Source organism: Hipposideros armiger, unplaced genomic scaffold (assembly GCF_001890085.2).
Source record: "Hipposideros armiger isolate ML-2016 unplaced genomic scaffold, ASM189008v1 scaffold_58, whole genome shotgun sequence".
NCBI lineage: Eukaryota > Metazoa > Chordata > Mammalia > Chiroptera > Hipposideridae > Hipposideros > Hipposideros armiger.
Window position 1 is genome coordinate 1,441,280 of NW_017731408.1, and position 13,895 is coordinate 1,455,174.

The 13,895-nt window shown below is 37.2% G+C and overlaps 2 protein-coding genes across 2 annotated transcripts in view; one reads left to right on the forward strand and one right to left on the reverse strand.

The window, feature by feature from the left end:
- LRBA (LPS responsive beige-like anchor protein) overlaps positions 1–13,895 on the reverse strand; it is a 610,319-nt gene that overhangs the window by 247,566 nt on the left and 348,858 nt on the right. Inside the window, exons 39-40 of the mRNA XM_019641170.1 lie at positions 6,437–6,583; positions 3,730–3,866 (exon numbers count right to left, since the gene is read on the reverse strand). Coding sequence (XP_019496715.1) covers positions 3,730–3,866; positions 6,437–6,583 — 284 coding nt within the window. The remainder of the gene's footprint in view (positions 1–3,729; positions 3,867–6,436; positions 6,584–13,895) is intronic.
- The window catches only part of MAB21L2 (mab-21 like 2), a 21,193-nt gene that overhangs the window by 1,736 nt on the left and 5,562 nt on the right, over positions 1–13,895 (forward strand). Inside the window, exons 2-3 of the mRNA XM_019641180.1 lie at positions 6,739–6,744; positions 7,265–7,271. The gene's annotated coding sequence lies outside the window, so the exon portion shown is untranslated. The remainder of the gene's footprint in view (positions 1–6,738; positions 6,745–7,264; positions 7,272–13,895) is intronic.

The window sequence follows — 13,895 nt, forward strand, 5'->3', positions numbered from 1 at the left end:
TCTCTCTCTCTTCCCCTCCCTCCCTCTCTCCTCCGTCTCCCTCGCTCATTTCATTTTGTTTTGGGTTGCCTGAATGTTGTCACCAAGTGAAAAAAAAGTATTTAATTATATGTAAAATTTCTCTTTTAAGAAAAGTTTTCTGATGTTAAATGTATCTCAGTGCCAATGTCAGATCGTGCCCCTCCCTCTCTTGCACCTCTACCCTCACCCTAAGCAGTCTTGTTGAAAACAGTAATAAAAACATTACTTTACATTGTAATTGACTGTTTGTGGATTGTTCTTAAATGAAGGCAGGCGAGTTCACAATTTATAATTTACAATGTAAAGATGTGAATTTGAGGAACTAAATACAAGAAGCTGCCATGTGAACACTAAATTGCAAAATTTACAAATACAGCACATTTTGTAGGTTTAACCATACAAATCTCTACTAAAAATCCTCAGAAAAAAGAAAACATTAATTTTACCCAACTATATAATCTGTGTTTGTTCTGTAGATTTTAAGATTAAAAGTAATAGCTTGTTTTACACTAGAAGAAAAGAACAGCTCTTGTATGGAGCAACAGATTTTGATCCTAATTTTTCAAATAGAAAAAAAAAATTTCACATTCAAAATTAAGAGGCTTGCTTTTATGCTATAATTTTTAAAAATCCACTCTGAGTCTGAAATGCAAAGGAAATATTTATGGATCTTTTCTGCATAGTTAACATGATCAGTTGATAGTTTTCCTTCAATCTTTGTCCTCTTCAAGCTTTAAATAATAAAAACTTAATAGTTAAATCAGCCACACAGAAAAGAATAAAATGGTCATAGCAATATTCCTTTTCCTAGCAAATGGTGATATGAACAATCCAGAATTATGAATTACTTCAATTCTTAAAACAGCTTAGTTATAAATGCCCAAACTAAGATCATTTTTTATCAAATTCCCAGAATTATTCAGAATTACTCGAAGCATCTGATAGGCAATTTAAACAAAGAAGGTTTTGATACAACTTTATGACCAAAGAAAGATTACTGTTTCAAGAATTTACAAGTACAAAAAGTTAAGTTCCTATGCCTTCTGCCTTTCCAAGGTAACAATCCAATGTGCTCATGTCAACATTTTGACTTTGTTTCTTTTTAATGCAGGGGAACAGCTGATTGGAAAATAAAATAACTGGTAAAAGTGAAAGTATCCCTTTTGATAGGGATGGACAGGGAAAGGAACTGGCTTGTCTTCTTTATGTTGAAGGCAACTATATACTCCATTATATATGCTAATGATGAGGCACAGGTACAGAATGTATGTCAGATGTTTCCCTATAATATTTAAAATGTATTCTTTGAATTAGCCCAGTTTTTAATTTGAGAAAAATCCATAGATGAGAGATATACCGAAAAAATGTTCTGAACAGAAATTTTAAAGATCAGAGGAAGAAGTTTGTTTGGGGAAGGAAGTGTGATGGAGGATGAGTGGCAGGACAGCAGAGATGGATGTAAAACAAGAAAGGTGCTCAGGGCTCTGTAGCCTACCTCACTTGACAAAACAGGCTTAAGTCGTAAGATTTCCTGGTAAGAATTCCCTAGTTAAAATAGTTCTGTGTTAGAAATATAAACTTTGATCTTATCAGTTCCGAAATCATCTCCAACTTTTCAACCTATATCTATTTCTGGTCTCCCTTGTAGATGTAGAACAAACTCACTGTGATACTAACCGGCTGGAACCAATACACTAATTTTTTAATAACAAGGAATTTATTCTCTGGAGGAAATGCTCTGATTTTCAAACAGTTTCAAAGCTAGGAGTAGGTGGTTACATTGACTAAGAAATGATTTAAGGGCACAAAGCTTAGTTTAAAAGATTAAAACATCTTAAAATGACATTTTTGCATGCTCAAAAGTATATAGAGCATTAGACACATAGCTCCTCCAGTATCCCTGGAAAAAGTTTTTAAGTCTTGACAAGAGGAAACAAAAATTCCCCAAATTCAGTATCTTTTCCCCTCCTTATTTAATTTTATACAACTAAAAAAGAAAAACACTGCAGCAACACAGTAGCCTCATTACAAATACCTTAAAGCACCAGCATCTATACAAAATCAAACATTCTTCCCATAACTGGCTGAAAAAAAATTTAAATACAAATTAGCAGAAGTTTTCACTTCTGTAATATTAGGCAGGTTGCTGTGATACCGTAAAATTTCTGTGATTAGGGTAAAAGATCCCTGTATCACACAAGCAACAGGGGAAAAAAATTAATTTAATGATGCTACACAGAATAAGATCAGAGAGAAATAAAAGTTATGACTTCTTCCAAAGAAGTAAATAAATTCAAAGAACCTAATTGCAAAGATTGGCAGAACTTCTAATATTGAGTACGATTACCTTCGGTACCTTTAAATCACAATTTAGATTTTAAACCATGTATGTCCAGAAACATAATGGAATATTCTGAATTAAATTTCAGACTCTCAAACTCACAAACTATCATATATTAAGAGAGTTTAAGTAATTTTGGTCACCTTTCTTTCCTAAAGAAACTGAAATACATTTTCAGACATTTCAGCCATGCAACAAAGTGAAAATTTTTCTAGTTGGTGTAATTTCTGAATTAAAGATTTCTCTCTATTGCCTTAGCTGAATTATCATGGTCAAAATAATCAGTCCCATCGTAGCCTTCCTTTCATACAGTCTACCAAATCCTATCTTCATAGAGGCAGCAATTTTGAAACAATGTGCTAGAAACATGGGTAAGACCAGAGGTGACTATAAAGTTTTTAATAAAATTATAACATTTTCATCAGGAGCTACTTTGAAATACTTCTAAATCACTAAAATTTAATAATGCACATGATTACAAAACCAAAGAGCCTCCCACCAATAAACTCAGAATTGTATGTGTATGTACGTATGTTTGCATGTATGTGTACACACACACACACACACACACACACAGACGCACAAGCTATCAGCCTGTAAAAGAAAGCATTCCAATTTTTTTAAACCACTTCTCTCTCTACAGGATGCTTATTTTGCTCATTTCTTTTTAAAAGAGATTGTTTCTCTCAGAACAAATTCTGCCATTCCCTTTCATGAAATAAACCTAATTTTGGCCTTATGGCTGTGGCACAAATGTTTTTTAGTGAAACAAAGTTGCCAAGGTCTGAAAAGTAACCAGAAATACATTTTAAAAGGGACATTACATTTTCATTTAAGAATAGGAAATTATGCAGTGCCTTGTAAAATCGGCTACAGGTAATGGGAACCAGAGGTATCTCATACACACGCAAGACATGCACGCGCGGCAGAGCAGTAAGTCATGAGGACAAAGCAAGGCAAGTGATATATTAGTATTATATCCAGAAAATATAAAGGCTAAACAAAATCATTTCTCTCTCACTCTCACTGAATTTTGTAGCTTAATTCACTCTGGGCCCTTTGAGGCAAAATATATTTACAGAAGATATTCCCTGAGGGTCTCCCCCTACCCTTGAATGAGCTAATGATAAATGCAATTAAGTGGGAATTGTTTTTGAATCTAAATGAACTTCAATAATCTAACTAGCCAGTAAGGGAATCATAAGGTAAAGAAGAGAGCTGCCTTGCAGAAAGGCAGAGGCAATTCAGCAAGAAATTCCAACTAAGTCTGTCAGACTTCCCCAAGGCCAGCCCTACCTCACAGCACACCATCCAACAACAGGAAAATACAATTCCATCAAAATGAAACCGGCTCCTCAACGGCTCACCTTGGGGTCGATATTCTTGAAGTTGGGGTCGTCTTCATCCACCTCGAAATAGAGTTCGGAGGAGGTGACAGAAAGAGTGCCCTTTACCACAACAGAGGGGGCCACAAGCTGAGCGGGTGTGCTCAGGCTAACAGGACCTGCCAAAAGGAACAGACAAGCCGCACACGTTGGAGTGACAGTTTTCAAAAAAATTCAAATAGATTTCAAGCAAAACTTTAATTTTAAAATTCTCACCTCCAGGACCACGTTGCCTGCCAAATCCTACACTTACAAATTCTGTCCACCCCAAATCTTCCTCCGAAAATGCAAAGTTAGGATTCTCATAACCAGGAGATTTATCATAGGCAATTAATGAAAACAGTAAACTAGGAGGCAATTATTTTATGGGGAGTCTGCAAAGCTTTGGTCTAATCTCATGGTAAGAGGGCGGCTCTGCCTAAATAAGTCCATCCACATTCCATTTAGAAAACAAGCCTCAGGCTATCAAACAACATGGCAGGGCAACCAGGAGCAGGAGCGAGCGGGACTCCATGGGCTCCCAAGGCCAGAGGTTAGCTGCGAGTTTGGCGGAGGCATGATTACAAAAAGATCACTAGCTTATTAGCAACGTGAGAAACATTACACCGTAGTCTCTGCTAAAGATTTTGTGCCAGATTGACACAAAACCTGTCCCATAACAACTTTCCCCATGAAAGACTGGCAAAAATACTTATTTTCTAAGCTTGCCTTTCCACTGTTAAATATTGTTCAACGCTTCCAAATCTAATATTAGTGTAGTTCAGGGACTCTGGGAGTAAACAGCTGGAGGGTGGGTTTCCAAGTGAATGAATTTTTATTGGAATAATCAAATCTCCACAGAGCTTATCAAAGAGACAAATCAGCCTGCTACTGAAAACAATAGATTCAATACAGATAGAAGAGCAGAAAGTGGATTAGAGCTAAACCTAAAGTAAGGACTGAAAATAATGATTTTTATTATACATATACATTTATGTGTGTGTGTGTGTGTGTGTGTGTGTGTGTGTGTGTGTAGAGCTGGTTGTGGTAAGGATTTGAAATCCCATGTCAATTCCTCATTGTACAAATTCTATAGGTGAAGAAAGCAGCAAGAGAAGATTGGCACTTAGAGGTCTGAATTAATATAGTGCCTATAAACACGGCACACCTATTCAGGTAATCAATGGGTGAATAAGTGTTTCAAAATTCAGATGAATTGACGTTTCCATCGATTGTCCGAAGGGTGTTGGTCCTTAATCTCACATCAATCTTAATGTGTGCCAGCAGGACAATAGGAGGGATGCGCTGCGGAGATCAGAGCAGGTTTTGCCCCCTATTCCCAATGTACAAATACATTGTGTTTGCAGATGGGCAGCAGATACCAGCGGAACAGCCATGATTTCCCAAAGCTCATCCCTATAAATGGATGAAGTAAGCAGCTATGTGTTCTTTTGCTGTCTCCTTTGCCCTCTGTACATTAGCATGTAATCCTGAGAAGAAATAACATTTTTTCAATCACTCTCAGACATTCAATTACAGGGTAAGCAGACAGCTGCAGGAGCTAAGGCAGCCTATGTCCTAAAGAAGACCCCTGACAATTTCCACTTCATTTCTAACCCACACCACTTTATTAGTGTGGATTACTTCTTAATCCTATTGCCATTGTCAAGATTATATAATTAAACTCCCCTTTCACCTCTATTACTGTATGAATGTATTACTAGTAGCAAGAATAGAAGCAAAAGAGAGGAGGAGGAAATGAGTAAATGGATATGAAGGGAACGACTGGAAAATAGCACTGTCCACCTTCCTCTCTACTCCCACCCAAATCCCTGAACACTAGGCTCCAATTAATTTTACGCTACTTTACACAGAGGCTTATGGTCATCAGAGAAGACACCATTATCTGTTTTTGCTTATCATTATCTTTCATTGTATAGTTGCACAGTTTGTGTCGATACGTCACTCAATATAATATTTCTAATGCCTTTTCTCTTAAAATGATCAAAACAGAAGATTATATAATTTTCAACAAAGAAACGGTAGAATCTTTCAGACTTTCTGCCTTGAAGGACAGAGCCACAGGCATTAGAGGAAAAAACAACGTTTAATGAATGACTGAAATTTCAGGCTAAACAAGAGAATTTTTCCCATAAGGGGAGTAAAATTGAAAATCTGCAAAGCGCAAGTCAAAATTCCTACATCAGGTAAAATATGTGAATCTTGTGAGAAGCCATATCATTCGTGGAACGGATTTTCTTGAGAGCGTTAAATGTATATGCAGCACGTTCTCTTAGACAGGTATATCAAAGCAAACGGCTCATCAGCCCCCAAGCTTTATTTACAAAACAACTGGCAGAATTTTACTTAGAGCTCTCATTTTAGAGAGATTAGGTAACTCCCATGGGATGGGTGAAGCAATCTTTTTTGCAGTTGCTGCTTTTAAACTTTTTTTTCTTTTTCAGTGAAAATTATTCATTAAAATAAAAAAGATGAATAGCCTAAAGAGACTGAAAGAATAGAAAAACAAAGGTGAAACAGTGTTGAAGGTTAGGTGGAAAATGTTTGAAAGAACAAAAAGAAATTATCTAATGTAATCGAGGAGGGGGGGTACACTTAGTAGTGCTAGCCCTCACGGCTGAAACAGTAAGTAATTAGAGGCTTATTGGCCTAGAGCTGGCTGAAATAGCTGCTCAACCACGGCATTTACCGGTGAGATTCTCTAGATCTTTCTCTTCCACGGATGACAGAGTATCGTCGTCGCCGTCCAGGAGGATCTCGTTTTCAGAGCTCTGATTTCCTAAAGCCTGGCTCTTGATGGACTGTTTTCCTTTAGCGAGGATATCTTCATCTGCAGCTGAAATGAAAAGGCAACAAAGCTGTCCATCAGCTCTGGGAAGGGGGCTTTGGCAGAAGGGCAGGGAACTGAGGTAAGGACAGGTGGCCAAAGGAGGTCAATCATTTTTACACGGAGAGGCGTCCGCGGCGGGGGAAGCGGCTGGGATGGCACGCATGCTCCTTCTGACAAACACTATTCCCCAAACCTAGCTTAACGCTACCCTGAACAAGCACCCTAATCCCATTAAATCTGACCCTTGCACAGCTCACCAAACCATTTATTTACTTATAGTTAGGGCAGGAGAGGGTTCAAAGGCAGCACGTTTTTGGAAATTTGTCAGTAGAAAAAAATCAGAACCTAGTTTTAGTAACAATATCTGCTTAACACTGAAAAATAAGAAAGCCTGATTCATTCCTGGAATAATGCCGTCCTGACAGACACTTTGAAATGGTTGAGGAGTGGCTCTGAAGGAGAGGGGTCAGAGTAGCCAATGAGGATTCAGGCCAAATACTGAAGCCATGGCTGACACTCATGAAGAGCTAGCAGCTCTGAGAAGCTACATTCTATTCTCTGCCTCCCTCCTCCATCCTCCCTCCTTCCTTCACCTGGCCCGTGCCTACAGCTCACCCCACCCGCACCCCCATGTCAGACCTTATACAAATATCCAGGAGCAAGGTGGTGTGGAAGCTAAGTGGAGGCTCAAACACTACCTCCCTCCTCCCTGTGTTTAAACTAAAGGGCTAAGACACCCCGGGGGCAAACATAACAGAAAGCCTGGGACGGGCGGCTTCTGGGCAAGGAGCCCCACTGCCTGAGCCGCACGCCGCCAGTGGAGAGCTGCAGCACCAGGCTCTCAGGCTCTGGGACAAAGCAGCAGGAAAGGAAGAGACGGGGGAAAGGGACCACGCCATCTAGGGAGTGAAGACGCAGCTCTGAGGAGCACCTACAGCCAACACTGGAACCAGAAAGAGGGGCAGGGGTGCGGCTGAAAGGAGAAAACACTGCAACTCAAAAAGCTGGCTTCGGAGCCCATATCCCTTCAGAGTGACTCCACTGCTTTGAGCAGCTTTCTCCTTAAGAAACACATAAAACCAGATACTAACTTCTCGATTGTGACATTTTAAAGCTCCTAGTGTCACAGTAGGGAAAGTTTAGCATCTTCCCCTACAGGCCGGTTTCTAGCTAAGGAAATCCCAGAGGCAAAGCACCTGATCCACCCAGGCAGCGGCTATTGATATGGAAATCAGATGGGGAGGTTTTCACTCCACTGCAGTTTTATGCCTAGGCTTAAGGCCCCAAACCCACAGAGGAGAAAGCACTCCATTTGCAGCAACATGGCTAATATATGCCTATATAATTTATGCTAAATAGTTAAACTACATGGATGTTACCTGGTTAACCAGACAAATCAAAGCTTCTTTGAGTTTAATAGGTATGGTTATGGATAACATTAAAATAAAAGTTTATTTTTATTATATTTACTGTGAGTTCACCATGTATAAATTATTTACATACAATACTTGTGGCACTACTTAAAAGAATATAGGTGCTTCCTGTTAAATAAGAAAGTCATGGAAAGAAACTTTCTATATTTATCTTGAATACCCACTATGGGTAAATAAAATCTTATTTCCTTCATACCCACATAAGTATGCTGCACACATATGACGGTCTCAGTAAATATTTGAGAAAAATTTAAAGTACGTAATTTAAATGGCTTTATTTTAGCCACACAAAAAATTATACCCCCAAAAGCCTAATAATATTTTTGGAAAATAGCTGTATGTTTTTATATCATTGTTTATATTTCAAGTGTTTATATTTCCCTAGTCTGAAATTATAAACACTGCTCTTAGCCAAAACAAGATGTTTTCCAATTTACCATTAATTTTACTAAAACACAAATTGGTTACTGAGAAGTACAAGAGAAATCACCATCTTATATATTTTCTTATAAGATAAATTATAATAAATTAGCAATTGCCAGTCAGAATTTAGTACAAAAGCAGTATGTTACATTCTGATCTCCTGAACTTACAATTCCTTCTTCAAAACAGAAATAATAATGATGCTAATATTAAAGAGCTCTTACCATGTGCTAGGGAGTGTTCAAAGCATTTTACATATTTAACTCTCTTAATTCTCATAAACACTGCTAATTTCTCCTTTTCAGGTGACTAAACAGGCTCAGAGAGGTTACATAACTTGCCCAGGGCAACACAGCTAGTGAAAAGTAAAGATTTATTTAAATCCAGGCAGTGTGGCACCAGGATCTGGGATCTTAGCCACTATACATATATGAATGTATATGTAATTTACTGGTTAGCTTACTAATTCCTATGTTTCTCATAGCGCATTTTAAAAGGTTAAGTCAGAATCATAACAAAAAATACAGAATAAAAAATTATTCATTTCCAAAGCTAAATTTTATACGCATATGCCAAACACATCAGAAACAACTATTAAATTCAACAACTTTCTCACTGTTTTCTCTGATTATTGCCATACATGTCGTGAGGTACACAAAGCTTATATGAAAGGAAAGTGGGGGGAGGGACAAAAACGCTATAATTAAAATAGCTCAGTAAATAAATTCCCATTCATTTAAATGACCATTAAAAATAATTTCTTATCCCTTTCAACTGGAATTTTTACATTTTTAAACATGTTCTCATCATGCTGACACATTAAAAACACACTAACTTCTGAATTTAATAAAATTTTATGAAAAAATTTTAAAGTATTATAGGTCTACTGTACGCATACAAACACCCACTTTTTATTTATTTACTTATTTTTACAAGCTCAGATTCTGGAATTGTTCAACCTCAACTGAAAAACCTCTTGTCATGGAAAATATGCAGCTTACTGATATTTAGAATGGTTTTCCTGTAATTAACTCCCCCTTGAGGATTTTAAGTTAGCAGCAGTAAAATTACCAACAGTACTCTTAATACACACCACATGCTCTGGTGTTCAATTCTCAATGGTCTAATAGCTTTCTGCTAAAGAACTTTTTTTTTTTTTCAAAATTAGAACAAAACTGTCCCAAGCATAAAATAAAAGATAATTATCATGTTTATGTGCTGGGAAAAGTATATTTTCAACTTTCGTTTGCCTTATACTCAATCAACCATTAAAACAAGTATCAACTATTTTGATACCTTCTGTATATGCTACACTAGAATAAATTTAATTGGATGAGGTCAGAACATACTTTTGGCTCAATTTTAAAGCTTGATTCAGATTTTTTCTGGTTAATAAAATCATTACCAAACATGGTAACTTAAAATTTTTCATATCATTATAAACAGATTCCCTTCATCTAANAAGATTCAGTGTTTAGACTCTTCCTGCTCTGTGTTTAAAATAAATGCAGGAGCTAATAGTATTTACCTCATAAAATAAATAATACATCATATCAGCTTAGTAAAGGCACCTCTGAGTAGTAAGAGAAGTTGGTGCTGCTACTACTGCCATCCCCAACGTTAGTATTAGTAGTATACTTATTTCTTGACACAAGAGGGTGCATTCTAGGGACAATTTTTAAGAAAACTGAAGTTAAAAGCATCCAATCTGAAAACAAGATAGGTTTTAAAGAAAAAAATGGGTTTCTCATTTGGCTGTATTTTTTACTAACACCCCTTATATACCCAGTAAAGATCTCTTTTGAGCTCTAGATCCATCTATCTAAATGCTTACAAGCGATAGTATATCTTTACACTTAATTTGCCTCAACTGTGAAATGGGAAAAATAATAGTACCTAATTCATAAAGTTGTTGTGAAGATTATATAAGATGATATTTACAAAATGCTTGGTACAGTGCATAGCATACAATACACACTTCTGGAGTGCTTACTATCACTATAATGTAAACTCAACGAAGGCAATGATTTTCATTCCTTTTGTTCACTGCCTAATCCCCAGAGCTTTAGACAATAACTGACACATTTCAAGTACTCAGTAAACATTTGTTGAATAAATAAACCCATCTCAAATTCAGCATAGTTAAAACCAAATTATTGACCTAGTCCTCTTCAATTCTAGTGCTGTCTCTTTCTGAAACTGGCACCTGGACTCGTCCACTTCTGCTCGCCTACACAATGTCCTACACTGAGTTCACGGGGTTTTTAAAGCACAAAACTGATGCTTCTCATCTCTTCCTCTATAAAACCTTACGGTTCTCTGATCCTCTTTCGATAAAGGTATACTCAACATGGCACGGCCATAAGGCTTCTTCATTGTCTAGTTATTACTGACATCTCCACAAACCACACTCCCCATTGAGATCCATGCACATTCCAACTACACGGCCTTTCTTCACTTCTTGCCTCCGTGTTAAGGCTTTTGCACATGCTGTTCCTTCCACCTGGATAAGACTTTCTTCCCCACTTTATCTAGCTAATTTCTACTCATTCTTCAAATTTCAATTCAATTGTTACTTCAAAGAAATCTTTCCGGAGCTCCTTAACTAGGTAAAAATAAAAACAACCTATTAAAGGGATTCGTAATACAATTCTGCTGTTCTTTACAGCACTGTCACACTAGCAGCTTTATAACTGTTTGGTAACATCAATAGCTGTCTTTCCCTTTGAATTATGAAATCTATGTGGACTGGAAACATGTCTACTTTTGCTTTGTGTGGTAGCTCTGAATAACAGGATTGTGACTGGCACATAGCAGGTGCTAAAAAAATGTTAAATGAATATGATACAATTCAAGTAACGACAGCATTTAAGAAGGAGCGTTTCTTTCAGGAAGAACACTATGATTCAAATCATGATCAGAATTTGAAAAAATAAAAAGCTTTCGAATCACAGCATCACTGTGAGGAACTTGATGTTACCTGATCACATATTTCTCCTTTGAATTCTCTTTTTAAATTCCAGAATATCGTCTCTCCTGTTTTTCTTGCTCATTTTCCTTTGCTGAGTCTTCTCCACTTGTCCTTTAATGTTCTACCACTAGGCTCTACCAAAAGCCCTGTTACTTTCCTCTTCCAACCCAGGGCATCCTCACGACTTCTAGGACTGTACCTAAGTACCTACGTGAAAATGGTACCAAATGGCAACCCTTTAATCCAGATCCTGCTGACAAGGTTGCGCTTTCCACCTGCGTAATGAATGGCATTTCCATTTTGATTATAGCCACACACACCTTAACACGAATGTGCCCTAATATAAAGACATTATGCTCCATTGCTAACTTGTTCCTTATTCTATATTATTATATTGCTATCATCGTTTCTTCTATTTCACGCAATCTCTACCATTATCAATCTCTGCCTCTCTCACACACAATGCCCCCCTCTTTTCTTCCCACCAGCGTTTCTCTCTCACTTCCAGTTTTAAGTCCTGTTGATATATATGAACTTGTACAGCAACTCTCCAGAGGGCCCTATCTTTTTTTTTTTGAAAAGTCTCAAATTTACAGAAAAGTTACAAGTATATTAGAAAGTTGCCAACATGATGTCCCATTAGCCCCAAATACGTTAGTGTGTACTTCCTATAAACAAGGACTTTGTACTATATAATAACAATATAACTGTCAAAGTCAGGAAACTGAACCTGATACATTACTACCTAATAATTCTCAAGCACCACTCAAGTTTTACTCGTTGCCCTAGCGATCTTCTACATAGTAAAAAGATCCAGCTCAGAATAACGCCCCACACTTAGTTACCGTGCCTCTTTATTCTCCATCAAGCAGAAAGAAGANGTTTATATTTCTTCACCCTGTTCAATGCCATGGGATAGAAATACATTGAGGGGGATGGAGCAAGTTTAAGAAACTCAATACCTGATTTTATGATTCAATGGTCATTCTTCTGAATATTTAAGCTAAATATATGTGCTCGAGATGGTATACATAGCACAGGAAAATAAGGATATAATCAGTACAATAGAAATTATGAGGAATTCCTAAAAGACAGAAAGCTGATAGGATCAAATCTGATAGGATCAAATCCCAGACACATGAAGAAGAACCTGGGGGAGCCCCAGTCTGACGGCAACAGGTGCAAGCAGTAGGTAGACAGTGGTGACTACAACCATCTTTAGGCTGGTTGCTACTCCCCTTCCCTCCCTTCTGGGCAGCAGGCAGAAGCGCCCACTACTGGTGAAGGGGTAAGGACTCTGGGTAGAAGAAGGGCACGTCCCTAGCTAGCCTCTGATAACAGAAAGACTGGGAATTTTCTGCTGACAGAAAATGAATTACAGGCAAACCCCACCTAGCAGCATATCCTAGCCTTGCACCACAAGGGGAAAACATTTTGACAGTATTTAGTGAAATTTTTATTGCACATAATACCTTTCGCCATCGCGATATCACTTCTAGGTATATACCCTATGGAAAAACTCACACATATTCACAAAGATGAATCTGCCAGGATTCTAGCCCTTCTACAATAAGGAAATATTACAAGCAAGCTAAATGTTCACCACTAGAAAAAGCTCAAATACATTACACAAGTTTCAAACTATGAATGGATTTACCTGTTACAAGATTGAGGTGGACAGATGTGAAACAGCATGGAATATAAGTGAAAAGGGTAAGTAGGTAAATAATACATATAGCATGGCCCAATTATATTATTTAAGATTACATGTGTTGATAAAGATGTAGGAGAAAAAACCAAAAGACAATATATCAAACTATTCACCTCCTCAGCCCTGAAAGGAAAGTGGGACTCCTGGGTAGGCATAGGTAGTGAAGGGGACTTTAATGATTGATTATTTTACGAAAATGTATTTCTATATTTCCTTTGTAATTTTAAAATAAAGTCAAGTTTGCTAATTTGAATCTTGACCTGAGAAAAACCTTTCCTACCTAGATAAGAAAATTTTATAAAATTTAGATACTATCAACATTTTTGAAACAATGTCCACAAAACATTATTAAATTCAGTGTATTATAAATAACTAGACTGCTCTCTCCCACAAGAAAAACACACCAAAAAGCTGTATGAATAAAGTACATTCTTGTTTTCACGTTGTGAATGCATTAAAGTAAAGCTTTTCAACAATCTTTATCTTCTCTGAGTTGAAATGTCATTAATGTAAATACTTATTTTGTGGCAGCTATGCGCTAATTCTGCATTCTTTCTGTGGTATGAAAAAGACCCAGGAAACATACATGTGTGTAAACCTCCAGGGTTGCTCAAGCAGTGTGACTTCAGAACACGAAATGCAGTTATTCATATGTCCTTCCCCATGTGTCCCATGCTGATTCTGACTCCTCAGCAAGAAAAATCTGAAACAAAAACTTACTAGCCTAAAGAATATTTTTGTCTTTAATACACAAAATGTCAGACACTGGTAGGCACTCAT